At 47.7% G+C, this 18,046-nt stretch overlaps 1 protein-coding gene across 2 annotated transcripts in view; it reads right to left on the bottom strand.

Annotated features, from left to right (window-relative positions):
• Positions 1–943: 943 nt before the first annotated feature.
• Positions 944–18,046, bottom strand: part of PLAAT5 (phospholipase A and acyltransferase 5) — a 19,462-nt gene continuing 2,359 nt past the window's right edge. The window contains exons 2-6 of one of the 2 annotated variants that reach the window (XM_066360136.1): positions 13,861–13,951; positions 12,041–12,137; positions 6,000–6,108; positions 4,410–4,672; positions 944–2,404 (exon numbers count right to left, since the gene is read on the bottom strand). In XM_066360136.1, coding sequence (XP_066216233.1) covers positions 2,276–2,404; positions 4,410–4,672; positions 6,000–6,108; positions 12,041–12,137; positions 13,861–13,951 — 689 coding nt within the window. In that variant the 3' untranslated portion in view covers positions 944–2,275. Of the gene's footprint in view, positions 2,405–4,409; positions 4,673–5,999; positions 6,109–12,040; positions 12,138–13,102; positions 13,171–13,860; positions 13,952–18,046 lie in introns of those variants that run through there. The other variant, XM_066360140.1, reaches the window with a different exon arrangement.

Here is an 18,046-nt window from a genome sequence, read left to right as displayed (position 1 = left end):
TCACTGTCATCCCCTGCTTGTGGGTTCAGACAAAGGTGGGGGGTCAGGGTGTGGCACTTGGTAGACACTCAAAAATGTTTGTTGGATGAATGAGTGAACGTCGGCCCTGATTCGCTTGCTCCTGCAGGTCTCTGTCTGAACCAGAAAGAAGCCAGAGAAGTACCTTTCTGTCCTAAACATAAGCACGCCATGCATGAGTCCTTTGTTCAGAAGTTACCAAATACTCCCCAGTGGGGAAGGTGGGCAGTTGTTTGTTAAACAAATAACAGCCAGTTTGTTTGATTAACAATTAATATGGTCTGTGAGTTCAAAGTCATGTTCAGATCAAAAGGTTTACTAATACATGACTGCATTAGTTCAAAGCTAAAACAAATATGCTTTATAAAATATAAATTCTTGTTACGTGTGTCTGCTTCAAAGGAAAACTGTGTAATGAGTAGGGACCCGAGGGAGAGGGGTGGGGCGCTCAGCTGATTCCGGCAGGAACCAGAGGCAACAGTCTGGGCGTGATTCACAGAGAGGAGGGTGCGCTCTCACTGCCAGTGCGGGACCTGGACAAAGGGCGGGGCCGCCGTGCTGGGGAGGGCAGATGAGAGACAACCAGAGACACCCCCCCCCCCCAGACCCCAGTGTCCACCGTCTGGGAGGAGCCAGTCCAGGTGCATTGCTAAGAAAAGAATGGAGGGATGATTTGACTCTGGCTGACGGGTATACAACATAATTGACTGGCCAAATGATGTGGGGATGTTTGCCCCAAATCTATGTACTTTTGTTGATCAATGTCACCCCGTTAAATTTAATTTCCTTAGAAAGAAAGAAAGAAAGAAAGAAAGAAAGAAAGAAAGAAAGAAAGAAAGAAAGAAAAGAAAAGAAAAGAAAAGAAAAGAAAAGAAAAGAAAAGAAAAGAAAAGAAAAGAAAAGAAAAGAAAAGAAAAGAAAAGAAAAGAAAAGAGGATGGAGAGGAAAAAATTGAAGCATTTCACTGAAGGTGTGTTTTCTCCAATGGGAGGAGGGCTCATGGTGGTTCTAACGGATCTTATGGTTTCCACCCTGCTCTCTCTCTCCCACCTTCCCCACATTCCCTAGGGGCTTGGAGAGCCCTTCCCTAGCTTTCTGGGGTGGCTTCCGCTCCCAGCAGGCACTGATGGCCCCCGACCATAATTTAAATCTTCCATCAAGTCGACATTCTTTCAAACACAAAAATCACTCCTTCTGCCTGACAAGGAGGTGGCGCAGTGGATAGAGCGTCGAACTGGGACGCGGAGGACCCAGGTTCAAATCCCTGAAGTCACTGGCCGGCTTGAGCGTGGGCTCATCTGGCTTGAGCCCAAAGGTCGCTGGCTTGAGCCCAAGGTCACTGGCTTGAGCCCAAGGTTGCTGGCTTGAGCAAGGGGTCGCTCACTCTACTGTAGCCCCTAGTCAAGGCACATATGAGAAAGCAATCAATGAACAACTAAGATGCTGCAATGAAGAATTGATGCTTCTCATCTCTCTCCCTTCCTGTCTGTTTGTCCCTATCTGTCTCTCTGTCTCTGTCATACACATACATACACACACACACACACACACACACACATCACTCCTTTCTTTCCCTCATTCACACAGCAGAAGTCCACTGATTACACCATTCTAAATATTCATCTCAAGTCAATGAAAATGGAAATCTCAAATCTTCTGGGTCTTATAAGGTAGAACAGAAGGTAAAATGGTATTACTGATTATGCTTTAAATGAAGAATAAAGCTGATGCATAATTTTAAAAAGAAAACATTTCTTGGGAGAGGTTTCCTAGACTGAGGTGTAGCTGCAGCTGTAGGTTTTCCCCAAGTCCTCCTCCCTGGAACCACACTGTGGGTCAACAGGGCAGGACTGGGGCGACCCAGAGAAGCTCGAGACGTGTTAGTTCAACAAAAGAACCTCTGAAAAGAGTTCTTCATTCCTGGGAACATTCCAGCAGAGGTCTCCAGGGTGTGTCAGGCGGTATTCAAGCATCACAGACCAGGTTCAGCCTAAGAAACAAGAAAGACCCCTTGCTACAGAGTAGAACGAAATTCGTGCCAGATGCCGTGCACAGCACGTGGTGCTAACAGCTGCATAATAAGCATTAGAGTCTTCCCACCCTGAGAGTCCATGGATCTAATCACACATATTGGCTGTATTTCTAAAGGGGTAATTGAATACATTCTGGATTCTTCTGGAAGCTCACAATTTTCTTACATGGGGCCACTGAGCAAGGAAGACAAGGGGGCAGAGGAGGAACGTGCCCTTTGCCGATGTCAGTAGCTCTTCCTCAGCTTGGGCTTTGCAGTCCCTTCCGGCAGCGACTGGTTTGGCCTCACGCTCTCCATGATGGCGGAAATCATGGCTTGGGCAGCCTTCGCTCCTTCCATCAGGGCGTGCTCCACCTGCAAAGCGGATCAGTTCACAGGACGCTGGGACGACCCCAGGCTTGTGCCCTGCCCTACCTCCGCCTCGCCACACCCCTTCAGGAACTGGCCTGCTTGGAGGCTTTTTCTAGAGCAGGAAGCAACCTCTGCTCTATGTGTCCAAAGATCCTAGGGCTGCAGAGACCTAGAGAAGCCAGGATGGCCCGGGATGGACGTCCGAGGCAGGCGTGCTCCCTTCACCCTGGGTGGGGAGGGCAGCACTGGGCTCCTGGCCCTTTCCTTCCTTGGAGCTATTCAGCCTGGGACCAGCCTCCAGTGTGGGGCTCTGAGGCAAGGATCTCAGGGTAGCACAGCCACCTACGGGGAATCTGAGAGCCAGGGAGGGGACTCACTTGGACAATGTCACACAGTGAATGAGTGTCCGAGCTTCGATCTGGGCTCAGGCCTCTGAGGAAGGGGGGCCCTCTATAATCCCTTGACCTTTCCGGGGGGGTCTTCTTCTCATGTACAAATACTCATACCAATGCCCACCCAGGCCCTAGCGCCGGAGCGGGCCTCCCCAGAGGGGAGTGCAGGCTAGGAGAGAACCTGAGTACAAAGGAAGAAATGCAGAAAGTGAGAGACAAGAGGGAGAGTGTGGGAGGCCTGCTCACGGTCACTGAGAGACGGGACAGTGTGGCAGAGTCAGTGCTAGGATTTGCCCAGTGTGTTACGAAAATGTAGGAAACGTGGAAAAGAACATAGAAAAATTGCATGCCACAATTAATCTTGATTTTAAAAAATCTATTACATGACAATAAAATACTCTCTCTGCTCTTCTTATAGGCTTTTTTTTTCTCCTTGTGACAGAGAGAGAGAGAGAGAGAGAGAGAGAGAGAAAGAGAGAGAGAGGCAGACAGGGACAGACAGACAAGAAGAGAGAGAGATGAGAAGCATCAACTTGTAGTTGTGGCTCCTTAGTTGTTCATTGATTGCTTCTCATACGTGGCTTGACTGGGGGCACTCCAGCCAAGCCATGACCCCTTGTTCAAGCCAGCAACCTTGGGCTTCAGCCAGCGACCTTTGGGTTCAATCCAGTGACCATGGGGTCATGTCTATGAGCCCACGCTCAAGCCAGCCACTCTGTGCTCAAGCTGGTGAGCCCGCGCTCAAGCCGGAGGAGCCAGCAGCCTCAGGGTTCTGAACCTGGGTCATCAACATCCCAGGTTGATGCTCTATCCACTGTGCCACTGCCTGGTCAGGCTTGTAGGGTTTTAATAAGGACAAATATTAAAAAGATCAGCTCAAACTGTCACAGATATGTAGGCTTTCAGAGCTCTTTCATGAGCACTGCACCACATTTAGTGCACCATCGCCCTGTATTATTGGGGAGGGTCACACACTCAAGTACCGCAGGGCCAGGCAGGGAATGTGAGTGAAGCTGGTAGGTGGCACGCTTACCGCCCCCCCCACCCATGGAAAGGGGGAGCCACGACTGGGCCCCACGCGTGTCAGCAAGCAGGAACACAGGCCCAACCGCCTGCTCCACTGGTTGTTCAGAGAGGCTGGGAATTCAGGTCCTTTTACATAAAATTTTTATATTTTTAAATGTTGGCAAGTAATTTTAAAAATGCTAGTCATTCAAGCAAAACATGTAAACATGTCTGTGGGCCAGATGTGGCCCACAGGCGGGTCGTTTGCGACTTGAGCAATAAAGTCTCTACCTTGATTCATCCTCATCTTGTCAAGGAAGGGACAGCCTCAGAGATAAAATGACTTGACCAAGGAGGCCAGGCCAGCTGATGGTCTCCCTGTGTAGCCCGGTGCCTTTTCTACCCCTCCACGGGTGAACGCAGAGGAAAAGAACCCTCAAGTCCTATAGAAACCAGTGCAACAAACAGTGTACAACCACCAATGGCGATTCTGATCACTGATGAGAGGAGGAGCAACGCTCCCTACCCCGCCCCCCACGTGAGCCGCGTCCGGAGCGGAGCGGAGCGGGAGCGTCCTGAGCGTCCGGAGCGGAGCGGGAGCGTCGCCGTACCTGCTGGCTCCTGGGCACGCCGTATCGGAGGTTGTTGACGAAGTGCTCGCAGTTCCCTTCGATCAGGCTGTACTGCACTATCTTGTTGATCATCTGTTTCGTGCGCCGGACGATCTCGTCCACGGGCAGGGGCAGGTACGTCCCGTCCAGCTTGTTGTTGATCTTCCAGGAGCAGCCGTGCAGCACGTCCTGCAGGCGGCTGTACTTGACCACGGCCCGGTTGCTGAAGATGGAGGTGATGCTGCCGGCTGCGAAGTCCTCGCCTGGAGGCCACAGGCGGGCGACAGATGGAGAGGTCAAGGGACACGGGGGCAGAGCCCTGGCTCACCCTCCACGAAAACTTAACCTCAGCCCTGTGTTAACGCTGCCTTGGGAAACGGAAGGAGAGCAGTGTCCACACTGAGGCTGGGGCAGCTCGGGTCAGGCGGGGAAGAGCGGGGAGGCCAGGCGACAGTGGACGTGCCAAACGCGAGGAGGAAGCGGAAGCAGCATTGGGGGACAACAGGAAGCAAGAGTCACTGGGAGCACGTAAGCACCCACACCACGCCCCTCCAGGGATCCTCAGGCACGTGAGGAAGAGTGTGGAACTGTTGTCAACACAGACAGACAGAGGCTGACCTTCTTAAACCGGCCACTGGCAAGAAAGGGTGGTCTCGGCTGTCAGGGAACCTGGGTACATTCTCGCTTGCATCTCCCTGGGGTCTGGACAGGCAGTGGCTCCATCACACAGTAAACTTAGGTCTAGTCATGCTTCGGGGTGCGTAGGAAAATGGCCGGGAATTAGACTGCTGTCCTGAGACAAGTCTTTGGTGCGGACTTTGGAATGCCCAGTCCTGCCAGGCCAGAATGCTGCCCCTGCGAGCACTGATGAGATTGCTTAAAGGAAACAGCTGATCCCTGTAGCCATTTTCCTACAAACCTGAAAGGTATTAGTTAATCACCTTTCTCTGCACCCGAACCCAGGCTCTGCTAATTTGCTTGATGAGCAGAGTCCAATAAATACGATGAGGCTGCAGAGATCTGGGCTCTCAGTCCTAGAGGCTGGGAGTCCCCTGTGCCCATCTTTTCTCTAGGTCAGGGGTCGGGAACCTATGGCTCGTGAGCCAGATGTGGCTCTTTTGATGGCTGCATCTGGCTCGCAGACAATCTTTAATAAAAAAAATAATAATGTTAACAATATAAAACATTCTCATGTATTACAATCCATTCATTTCCTACAGCTCATGTTCATGGTTGCGGTGGCTGGAGCCAATCACAGCTGTTTTCCGGGACAACACCAAATTTTTATTGGATAATGCCTAACGTACATGGGTCATTGTATGGCTCTCACGGAATTACATTTTAAAATATGTGACATTCATGGCTCTCTCAGCCAAAAAGGTTCCCGACCCCTGCTCTATGCTGTGTCTTGTGTGATTTTTCTTAAGTCCTGCAGCGCGCTCCTTTCGTGCACACCCATTGCCGAGCTGGCCGTGGCAGGGGTGTTTTATTACTAGTTAAGGAAGCAGCTGAGGAACACAATAATTAACTGTGCTCCTTTTAACTTTGCTAACTTAAATATCAGTATTTCAGCAGAGTATCCACTCTTACTCGGGGGAGCCAGATGGACCACACGGTCATCTTCCACATAGATGGCCCAGTGCTCATAGCCAATACGGAAAATCTCAATCAGGTCTCCGGGTCTGGGTCTTGGTTTGCCCTGTGATGGGGAAAAATATAATAATAAATACAATGTACATGGTATTCCGGAGTTCCTGTTTGGGGATCAGCTATGGCTCAGCCTGAAGACACTGCACTTCATCACTGTACAGAAACCCAGGCTGGAGAAAGCTCTCTTCACACAAAGCAACAAAGGCCCCTCCCACGTCCCACTATCGCTGGGATTAGCAAAGGCAGTGAGACTGACGGTGCCAGCTATCTATGTATTGTGCCCTCTGTATATGCTGTGTGATCATTGATGGGACTCCTTTAAGCATTTCTGCTTGAAACTGAGCACCAGGTAAAGTTTTGTCAATAGAGGGCATGGAGGGACATTACAGGAAGATGGAGCCCTCCTGCATTACCCCAAAAGATCCTCACGCCCATTTACAGTCAGTCCCATTTCCTACCCCTGGCCCCAAACAACCTTGTTCCCATTAGCAGTCCCTCCCGTCCCCTCCCCTCCCCTCCCCTCCCCTCCCCTCCCTTTACTTTTCCTTTCTTTTTTTTTTTTTAAGTGAGAGATAGAAAAGGGAGAGAGATGAGAAGCATCAACTCATAGTTGCGGCATCTTAGTTGTTCATTGATTGCTTTCTTATAGTTGCCTTGACCAGGGGCTGAGCCAGTGACCCCTTGCTCAAGAAAGTGATTTTTGGGCTCAAGCCAGCGACCTCGGGGTCCTGTCTATGATCCCAGGCTCAACCTGGTGAGCCTGAGCTAAGCCGGTGACCTTGGGGTTTCGAATCCTGGACCTCAGCGCACCAGGTTAACACTCTATCTACTGCACCACCACCTGGTCAGGTGTCACTCATCTTTCTTGCCTTACTCTCTCCCCTAGCCCCAGGCAACCACTAATCTACTTTGTGAATCCACAGATTTGCCTTTTCTAGACATTTCATGAGAATGGAATCATAGCATGTGGCCTCCTGTGTCGGGCTTCTCCGCTCAGCAGCATGCTTTTAGGTTCACCGTGCTGTAGCGTGCATTAGTACTCCCCTTATGTGGATACACCACATTTTGTTTCAACAACTTTGTTTCAACATTATTTTGGCTAAAGGAGATTAAAGATTATTTAAATAAATGAAAAGACATTCCATGTTCATGGATTGGAAAACTATAATATTAAGGTGGCAATTCACCAGATCTATAAATTAAACATGATGCTTGAAATATCAGTAGGCATTTTTGTTTGTTTGTTTTTAGATTTTATTTATTGATTTTTGGAGAGGGGGGAAGAGAGAGAAACAGAGGGAGAGTGAGGAAGAGGAGGGGCAAGCAGGAAGCATCATCTCATAGTAGTTGCTTCCTGTATGTGCCTTGACCAGGCAAGCCCAGGGATTCGAACCGGCAACCTCAGTGTTCCAGATCGACGCTTTATCCACTGCACTACCACCGGTCAGGCTGTTTTTTTCTTTTTGTATAAATTGACAAATGATTCTAGAATTTATATGGAAAGGCAGATCATGGTGGAGGTGGAGGCCTTTCTGGCATGAGTTAGACAGGAAGTGGGGAGAGAGGAACTGGAGGCAGTGAGGGCAGGCTGAGCAAGGGAGGAGAGTCGTCAGTGGGGCCGAGGAGGAGCGAAGGGCGAAGGGAGGGCATTTTCAAGACGGGAAAGACGGCAGCACGTGTTAAGTTCTGCTAGCGAGGCTCCAGCAGAAAGGGAGATTTTGAAGGTGGCAGAGAAAGAAGAGTGATGGGCAGCAAAGAAGTCCTGGAAAAGTGGGTGGGGCCAAGTTCAAGAGCACACTGAGGAGGAGCCGACCTTCAGAGAGGGGCATGGGGGGGCGCTTTCCCAAGAGAAGACGTGTATTAGTCTGCTTGGGCTGTCATACAACATACTACAATCCAGGTGTCTTAAGTGACAGAAGTTCATTTTCTCACGGCCCTGGAGGCTCCATAACAACACATGTGGGTTGGTTTTGAAAAACCAGGGAAAAGCAGGAAGTGCAGCCTGGTAGGTGCAAAGGCCCTGAGGAAGGAAAGACTTGGGTTCATCAGAAGCACAGCAAGGAGGCTGGGATGAATGGTACAGAGTGAGCCGGGAAGGGGAGCGATACATGATGAATCTGGAGGTGATGTATGGACACAGAGAATACAAAGAAAAAGGAGGGAACCTGGGCAAAAGGGGGCATGGGGCTATGTCCATGGCCAGCAACCTCAAAGGCCTCATCTGGGGAGAGAGCTGGCTGGCACTGGTTCCATACTAGGACCTCAAGACGCAGATATCTTGTCTGGTCCATCTTGCCCCCGTTACATAAAGCGGTAATTTTTTTTTTTTTTTTTTTCATTTTTCTGAAGCTGGAAACAGGGAGAGACAGTCTGACAGACTCCCGCATGCGCCCGACCGGGATCCACCCGGCACGCCCACCAGGGGCGATGCTCTGCCCACCAGGGGGCGATGCTCTGCCCATCCTGGGCGTCGCCATGTTGCGACCAGAGCCACTCTAGCGCCTGAGGCAGAGGCCACAGAGCCATCCCCAGCGCCCGGGCCATCTTTGCTCCAATGGAGCCTTGGCTGCGGGAGGGGAAGAGAGAGACAGAGAGGAAAGCGTGGCGGAGGGGTGGAGAAGCAAATGGGCGCTTCTCCTGTGTGCCCTGGCCGGGAATCGAACCCGGGTCCTCCGCACGCTAGGCCGACAAAGCGGTAATTTTAACATGTGCCACCGAGAGAGGAGTTAAATGCCTGAAGAGGGGCCTCCCGGGCCTCACAATGGGATGGCAGAACAGGCAGCAGTCGAGAAGGTGAAAGTCAACACCTCTCAAAGATACCTGCGCAGGCCTCAGTTGGGTTAAGAGGGAAACAGAGCAGGTTGAAGTGACACATCACGACAGGTTTTTGTCCTAAATCCTAAAATGGGGGAGAGGGAATGAACCATGTATTAACGTTGTGCAAAGTTCGTATGGGGAGCTGGGGGTGCTGCTGCTATGGCATCAGAGGGTAAGTTTTTACCTTCTTCTTATTTCCCCCCAGTAGTCTGTGAGGACCCCGAGGGCCAGAATATCCTCCCAGATCCACGCAGAATCAAGGAAACTGTGGAGAAGTGGTGCTGTCTGCTCCCGGGTTCTCTGTTAGGGGGTAATATCCTATTCATCTCTCACTACATTGTTCACCAGTAACACTGAGTCCTACAGGTCTGCTTTTTGCTTATGATGCTGTCAAATGAGGTCCCTGAGACAAACCTTAAAATTCTAGTCTGTATAAATTTCTATTTTATTTTATTTTATTTTATTTTATTTTTTTAATTTTTCTGAAGTTGGAAACGAGGAGGCAGTCAGGCAGACTCCCGCATGCACCTGACCGGGATCCACCCAGCATGCCCACCAGGGGGCGATGCTCTGCCCATCTGGGGCGTCGCTTTGTTGTAACCAGAGCCACTCTAGCACCTGAAGCAGAGGCCAGAGACATCCTCAGCGCCTGGGCCAACTTTGCTCCAATGGAGCCTTGGCTGCGGGAGGGGAAGAGAGAGACAGAGAGGAAGGAGAGGGGGAAGGGTGGAGAAGCAGATGGGCGCTTCTCCTGTGTTCCCTGGCCGGGAATCGAACCCGGGACTCCTGCACGCCAGGCCGACGCTCTACCACTGAGCCAACCGGCCAGGGCCTAAATTTCTATTTTAAAGGACTCATTTACAGTGTTGAAGATGACAGCCATCTTATGGCTACAGAGGCAGCAGTAACTCTCCTCCTATGGCTACAGAGGCAGCAGTAACTCTCCTCCTATGGCTACAGAGGCAGCAGTAACTTTCTGCACCAGAAAACGTGCTAAAGAAGCTGACCTCATAAAGTGTTACACTGAAAACATTTATAGTATCAACCTTGTTCTATTGTACAATATGGAGGTTTCATGAATATTCATAACTGTTAACAGTTTGTTCTGTTCTCTGTTAATTTAATCAGTCCTTAGAATATCATTTGAACAAAATGGTCTTGAAACAGTCTTGAAATTGTAGCATCCTGTGAGAATACCCTTTAAGGAGAAACTCCATCAGACAATTACGAGAAAATAAAATTACAGACCAATATCCTTTATAAACATAAATGTAAAAATACTAAGCAAAATTTTGTAAGTCAAATCAAACAATATATAAAAAAGATAATACATTATGGTCACATGTGTTTTTTTCCTTAGGACTTTAGGGTTGGTATAACATCTGAACACCAATCAATTTAATTCAACCAAAAAGCAAAATAAAATTGTGAATTTTTCAATAGATAAACAAAAACATTTGTTAAATTCAATGTTTATTCCAGATTAAAAAAAAATCTTTCAACAAACTAGTAAAAAAAAAGTGGTTATAGTTTCTTAATCTGATAAAAGGTATCTACTAAAAGTCTAGAACCTATGTCATATTGAATGGTAAAGACGGAATGTTTTCCCTCTAGCTAAGAAAATAGATAAAGATGTCTGCCCTTGCCACTTCAGTAAGCATTGCACTGAAGAGTCCAGCTAGTGCAATTTGACAAAAGTAAATAAAGGCATTCAGATTGAAAAGGAAAAGGCAAAACTATCATTATTTGCAGATGGCATAATCATCTATGCAAAAAGTCTGATAGAATCTCCCCCCCCCCCAAAAGTTACGAAGTCAGTCTAGCAAGGTTGATGGATAAAAGATAAATCTACAGAAATCAATTGTATTTTCAATTATTAGCAACAATCAGAAACTAAAATCTTAAATTTCAAATTTTCAAAATTGAAGTTTTGTACTTGAGTTAGGCCACAATTTCTTAGATACAACAGTAAAGGCACAATTCATAAAAGAAAAACTTATGAGTTGGACTTCATCAGCATTAAACCCTTTTGTTCTTCCAAAAAGATATTAAAGAGAATGAGAACACAAACCACAGACTAAGAGAAAACACTACAAAGCATTCGTCTGATGAAGTATTATATACAGAATTTCTGAAGAACTCTCAAACATACAAACCCAGAGGAAACACGGGCAAAGGATTTGGATACGTCCCCAAAGAAGATAATCAAACACAGGAAACAACCCAGTGAATGAATAAATAAATGTCCATACACTGGAATACTGCTCAGTAATAAAAAGGAATGAACTATTGATAACATGTGACTAGGGGATATAATTCAAAATAATTATGTAAAATTATGTGAAATTCAGGGTCCTGGTTGGTTGGTTCAGTGGTAGAGCATTGGACCAGTGTGTGGATGTCCTGGGTTCAATTCCCTGTCAGGGCACACAGAAGAAGTACCCATCTGCTTCTCCTCCCCCCCCCCCACCTCTAGCTTCTCTATCTCTCTCTTCCCCTTCAGCCATGGCTTGATTGGAGCGAGTTGGCCCCAGGCGCTGAGGATGGCTCTATGGCCTCCACCTCAGATGTTAGGAAGATCTTGGTTGCTGAGCAACGGAGCAACATCCCAGATGGGCAGAGCATTGCCCCCTAGTGGGCTTGCTGGGTGGATCCCAGTCAGAGCACACATGGCAGCCTGTCTCTGCCTCTCCTCCTCTCATTGAATAATAAAAAAAAGTTATGTGAAAGAAGACAGATAAAAAAAGGGTCCATTCTAATGATTCCATTGATATAAATTCTTAAAAATGCAAACTAATCTGTAGTGACAGAAAGCAGATCAGCTGTTGCCTGGAGAGGGGGCAGGCTGGGCGGAGGGAGGAACTCACAATGGGGGACAGAAAGTTTGGGTTGTGGTGATGACTTCACAGGTATGTACATATGTCAAAAACACGATCAACTGTGTAGTCTCTAACTATGTGCAGGTTATTGTATGCCAAGTATAGGAATGTCAGGTATACCTCAATAAAGCTCAAGAAATAGCTCAATAAAGCTCTTTAAAAAAATTAAACAGCATAGCCAACATTCCAAATCAGTATGCAGTTCAACCTGCCACGCAGTCTGGATAAAAGACAGTGCATAGAGAAGAAGTGACGAGGACTGTATGAGAACTCTGTGACACCCACCTCAGCTGCTTGCTTTGCCGATCTGTCTGCGCCCTCAGACTTCGACTCTGCTCTCTTCTGGTTGGCTGTGGTCTCCAAGTTAACTGCGGGGTTCTCCCTAAAGGAATTTTGGGATCGTATAGTTAACAGCTAACACTACTTCACGATTATTGGAAATTTTGTATTACTTCAGGTTTGCGATTTTAAAATAGCTTTCAGTTTTGAGATTCTAGGAAACATTTCCCCTGAAGTTGCTTCTCTGACACCATTAACTATCATACAAAAGAACTGTTTGCTGACAGTTGTTTTAAAATGCTAATGATAGCAATGAGTAGCTTTCAGAATTTTTTTTTTTTTGCTAATAATCATTTTCAAAACTTTACCAGAGTAACACTTGCACATAGCTTCTAAAACAATGGTAGTAGGGCCGTGGCTGGTGGCGCAGTGGATAGAGCGTCGTCCTGGAGCTCTGGGGCTGCTGGCCTGACCCTGGGACTGCTGGCTCAGTCCCGAGGGCACCGCTGGAGCCCTGGTCAGGGCACGTTTGAGAAGCAATCAATGGCACAACTAAAACAGTAAGTTGATCCTTCTCTTTCTTTCTTTTCCCCTCCTTACACCCCCTTTCTCTCTCTCTCTCTCTCAAAGAAAGGTAACAAGACATACTGCTCCTTCCCTGTCACTCAGGGTCCTAATGGCAGAGACAGGCCCCTTGAAATCCCGAGCTGCTGCTTCCAAATTAGCCCCATATTTCTGAGAAATCTTGTTGGGTCATAACGCTGTGCCTATAAGTAGTGTGACAGACACCGGTATACTTTGTCCCTCGAGACAAAATATTGTAGAAGAGGACTGAAACTGAGAGCAAGAATAGGCCTTTTTGGATAGTACAGTGAAATAGATTGGAGCCCAAAAGACCTGGGTTTGAAACCCGGCTCTGGTACTTGTCCAACCTTGAGATAGTAAATTAATCTGTTTGAAACCAGTTTGATTATGTATAAAATAGAGATGGCAATAGCTGTCTCACAGAGTTGTCAAAAGGGTTAAGTGAGAAAGCATATGTATTGCAATACATATCTGGCACATTACCAATCCAAAAAGGGCATTTTCTTTATTTTTCCTAGCTTTAACTGCGGGGGGTGAGGGAGGCTGTCATATTCAATATAGTTCTTCTGGAAACTTTCCGCCCCTCAGAATACTAAAAAGAAACAAAACATATTTTTTAAATTAATTAATTAATTATTTAAATGAGAGTAGGAGAGATACAGAGGCAGACTACCACATGTACCCCAACCTGGATCCACTGGACAACCCTCCATCTTGGGCCATGCTCAGAATGGAGCTATTTTTAGCACCTGAGGTGGAGGCTCCATGGAGCCATCTTGGTGCCCAGGGCTGACGTGCTTGAATCAATCAAGCCATGGCTGCAGGAGAGGAAGAGGGATGGGAAGTGGAGAATCAGATGATTGCCTCTTCTGTGTGCTCTGAATGGGAATCAAACCTGAGACTTCCAGTTGAAGCTCTACTACTGAGCCAACCGCCAGGGCCACAAATCATACTTTTAGTGAAAGTGAATTGAGAAAATTGGTTGCATCATTCATTAGTTATCAGTGGGTAATACTGTAAGGGCCCTTCAAAGGGTTCTGGAAAATGCCCTGTGGCTAAAAATCCCACCTCCTGCCAGCAAGTCCCAGGTCTGGCACAGTCTGTTGCTAGGACCACACCTGCCTTCTGCTGGTTTGCATAGAAACCACACCAGAATTTGTTGTACATAATTGCCAGCAAAACCCATTCTTCAAAGGGCTCTACCACCCAAAGACTCAGTCCTTCCATGCAAAACACCTTACCCCTGCTGGAGGCTTCTGCCCTGTTCTAATGGACTCTGTCTTGGCTGTCTGGGCCAGAGCTGGATCAACACTTGAGATTCCATGGATTCATCTATTTTAAGGAGAAAAAAAGCTATTTAAACTATATTTACTTTTCATGGGGGAGAGGGGTATGAAACCATTGAAAGAAGGGTTCAAGTAATCCCCTTGATGGAGAAGGTGGGCTTGAAGCTCTAGCCTAGTTTGGCAAGCTGGTTGCTGGCCTTCCGTCAATTTTGGATGAATAAAGCGGATTGTAGGACTGGATCCAGGAAAGGTCTCAGGTCCTCTGGGAAAGAGAGACTATGGAATTCCAGGGGACAGAGTCTGGGAGAAGATGAAGATGTCAGAGGTGTTTCTATTCCAGATCACAGAAACCTTGGGACTAAACCTGGAGGACAGACTTCTGCGGGGCTACAACCATTCTTCACCCTCCCTGCTGGGGAGCTGCCACCTCTGTCCCCCTTCCACCTCGAATACAGTGGGAGGGTTGATAGCTGCCGATTCACCGGATGCTGGTTAAAGTAATAAACGATCATTTAGAAATATTCACTCGTTCCGGTTAAGAGGCGTTTCGCACAGCCAACAAACGTCTAAGGAGCCTTGAAGACAAACTTGGTGACTTCCCTGGACGACCGGGAAGACCTGGAGGGACTCAGGCCCAGGCCGGTGGCTCGGTGGGGAGGGGTTTTATTCCTGCAGCTCCCCGACTAGGGCACAGCTAAATGTCTCGGAGCGGGTTGACTGTCATCGGGTCCCATACCTGCCGTTCTCGAGGCTGGTTTGGGTCGGGACCCGGGGAACCTCCAGGGACGAAGCTGGCCCTTCCTCCCAGCCGCGGGGCTCAGGCCCATCCCGCTGCTGCGGCCCGGCGGGTCCCTGGGTCTCGCAAGGGGCGATGCGCCAGGCCAGTTCCCAGTGGGCGCGGTCCCGGGTCCCGGAACCACGGAGGCCAGTGCGCTGGGGCAGCGCGGCGCAGAGCTGCGGTGGGGGCGCGTGCGCGCACAAACGGCGGGGCCGCGCGGGGCGCGGGGGGCGCGGGCCGGGCCAACGGCGGGTCCCGGAGCAGAGCGGGCGCAGATGGGGCTCTGGGAGGAAAGGCAGGGAGAGACGGATAGGAGGCTATCTGAGGGGGGCAGAGTAGCGCAAATCCGTTTGCGTCAAGGTTCGGAGGTGGCGTCTGATGTGGCTGGAGAAGCTGAATGTCATGGAGCAGACAGAAGAGCGACATATGGAGAGAGCAGCTAAGGCCAGATTAGGACGGCCTGGGGAGACTCGCTCAGAAGTGAAAATCTGGAAGGATTCAGAGTATTACATATATTTTATTTTATTTTTTAATTTACATTATATATACCATGTAATACATACTAAAGATTAGATAAGTGTATGTAGTCATGAAACATGATAATAAAGGCCTGGTTGGCTCAGCGGTAGAGGATATAGGCCAGGCGTATGGATGTCCCAGGTTCGATTCCCAGTCAAGGCACACGGGAGAAGTGCCCATCTGCTTCTCTACTCTTCCTCCCACCTCTTTTCTGCAGCCTCTGGCACTGAGGATGGCTCCATGGCCTGGACTCAGGCGCTGAAATAGTTTGGTTGCCAAGCAACGAAGCAGCGGTTCCAAATGAGCAGAGCATTCCCCTGCAGGGGGCTTGCTGGGTGGATCCCAGTCAGGGCTCATGTGAGAGTCTGTCTCTCTGCCTCCCTGCCTCCCCGCCTCTGACTTAATAATAATAAAAAAATTCCATCATGAATGGACCATCCCATATGAGAACCGGATCGCACTCAATACTGATGCGCCTCCTACCTGTGTTGGTACCTTGTTCTATCTCCCCCCTCCCGCCCAGAGGTCACCTCCTGAGTTTTCTGTCTATCATGCCCTTGCTTTTTAAAAGTTTTTTTTAAACCACTTCTTTGCATACCTAATACATTGTTTCATTTTGCTTATTTGAAGTTTTATAAAAATGGTATCATGCTATATGTTATCTTCTTCAAGTTGCTTCTTTCAGAGTTGTTTCAATAATACACACACCTTGCTGCCTAGGTCTGAAATTCACTTCCCCTGCTGGGAAAGATTTCATTACGTGGATATACCACCATGTATTGATCTTGTAAAAAAGCCAGTTGCTTCTTTTTTTCTTTCTAGTTTTAAATCAGAAACTACAGCGGTACCTTGAGATACAAACAGATCAACATACGAATTTTTAAGATACGAGCTGCGACTCGGTCTGTATTTTTGTTCGAGATCCGAGAGAAATTCCGAGATACGAGTGGTGATTCAGGAAGCTGCCGCTCATTGGTGCGTTGGCGCACGGGTCCAGTATCGGCAGTTTGATATACGAGTTGACTGACTTACGAGCTTGGTTACAGAACGAATTAAATTTGTATCTCAAGGTACCACTATATTGAAAACAACCTAAATTGTGTCCTGGAGAATACCTGCAAGAAATTTTATAGGAGTGCTGGTCAGGGCACATACAAGAATCAAGCAATGACAGCATGAATAAGTGGAACAATAAATTGATGTTTCTCTCTCTCTCTCCCTTCCTCTCTCTCAAAATTCCAATACATAAAAGAATTTTAAACATTTTAGTAGTTCCATGTCATCAAATAACCAATCAATGTTCACATCTCTCCCATTGCTTATACAATTTTTAACTGTCTGTTTGAAACAAAATCTAAATAAAGTCCATAAGTTACAATCAGTTGATGTGTCTCTTAATTTCTTTCAGTTAAAGCAGGGGGCAGCAAACTATAGCCCACAAACTAGCCCACACCATCTGCTTCCGTGTGGCCTGAGAGCTAAGACTGGTTTTAAATATTGGTAAATGGTTTTAAAAAAAATAGAAGAATATTTGTGTGATGTGAAAAGTACATGAAATTTAACTTTCAGTGTCCATATAGTTTTATTTGGACACAACCATGCCCTTCATTTACATATTGCCTTGGGCAATTTTCCCACAAGGGCAGAATTGACTAATTATTGTGGCATCTGAGACTTTATAACATGTTTACTACCTGGTCCTTCATGGAGAAGGATTGCCTCCTGTAAAGTCTCCCACAGTCCGCATTTAGCTGTTGTGTGCCCTGTATTCCTATGAACTAACTGGTAGGTGGGTCTGCAAACTCAATCAAATTCAGAGTTGATGACTTTTTTTGTGTGTGTGACAGAGACAGAGACAGAGAGGGACAGACAGGCAGGAAGAGAGAGAGAGATGAGAAGCATCAATTCTTCATTGCAGCTCCTTAGTCTCCTTAGTTTTTCATTGATTGCTTTCTCATATGCGCCTTGACAGGGGCAGGGCTACAGCAGAATGAGTGACCCCTTGGTCAAGCCAGCAACCTTAGGCTCAAGCCAGCAACCTTGGGCTTCAAGCCAGTGACCTTGGGCTCAAGCCAGTGACCACGGGGTCATGTCTATGATCCCACGCTCAAGCCAGCGACCCTGTACTAAAGCTAGTGAGCCCCCGCTCAAGCCAGATGAGCCCATGCTCAAGCCAGCAACCTTGGGGCATCAAACTTGGGTCCTCCACGTTTCTGTCTGATGCTTTATCCACTGCACCACCTGACTTTTTTTTAAAAGAGGATTTCATTAGTGATGATGGGTTCCTCCATCAGACAGTAAATATGTTTGCTTTTCTTTCTTTTTATGATGTCAAAAGACGTTGATGACCAGTCCTGAACCAGGCTGAGTTTCAGTAACCAAGAGTGACTGGAAAGTGAAAGGCACAGTCTGAGATATGACAAAGTCGACGTCCCTGCAAGGGAGAGAGTCAACGGAAGTAGTCCAGAGCAGTGGCTGGAAGAAACTCACGGTAGATGGGTTCTGAGCTGAGATTCCACAATAGCCCTTGAGACACGGGCAAGAAAAGAAGTTCAGCAGCGAGGGGTTCAGGACAGGTCTCCCTCGACTCTGCCACCTTGGCATGTGGGTTGCTCTGAGCTGAAGGCAACCAAGACCCTACAGACTCGTGAGAAACTGTTACCTCTCTCTTAAAAAATTTTAGTTTGGGACCTTGCTCATAATAAGAGCTATCACCAGAAATACCTTTCTGTGACCTACTTAGAGATGAGGGCAAACTTCTCATTACTGGCCCTCTGTTCTTTCTGTTGTCCTGCAATGACCTTTGTCCCCTCTGAAGCCCCAGGGTACTTTAACTCGTCCTTA

This window comes from Saccopteryx leptura, chromosome 1 (assembly GCF_036850995.1).
Source record: "Saccopteryx leptura isolate mSacLep1 chromosome 1, mSacLep1_pri_phased_curated, whole genome shotgun sequence".
In the NCBI taxonomy this organism is placed as follows: Eukaryota; Metazoa; Chordata; class Mammalia; order Chiroptera; family Emballonuridae; genus Saccopteryx; species Saccopteryx leptura.
Note: the sequence above shows the minus strand (reverse complement) of the source record. Positions and strands in the feature narration are given on the sequence as shown.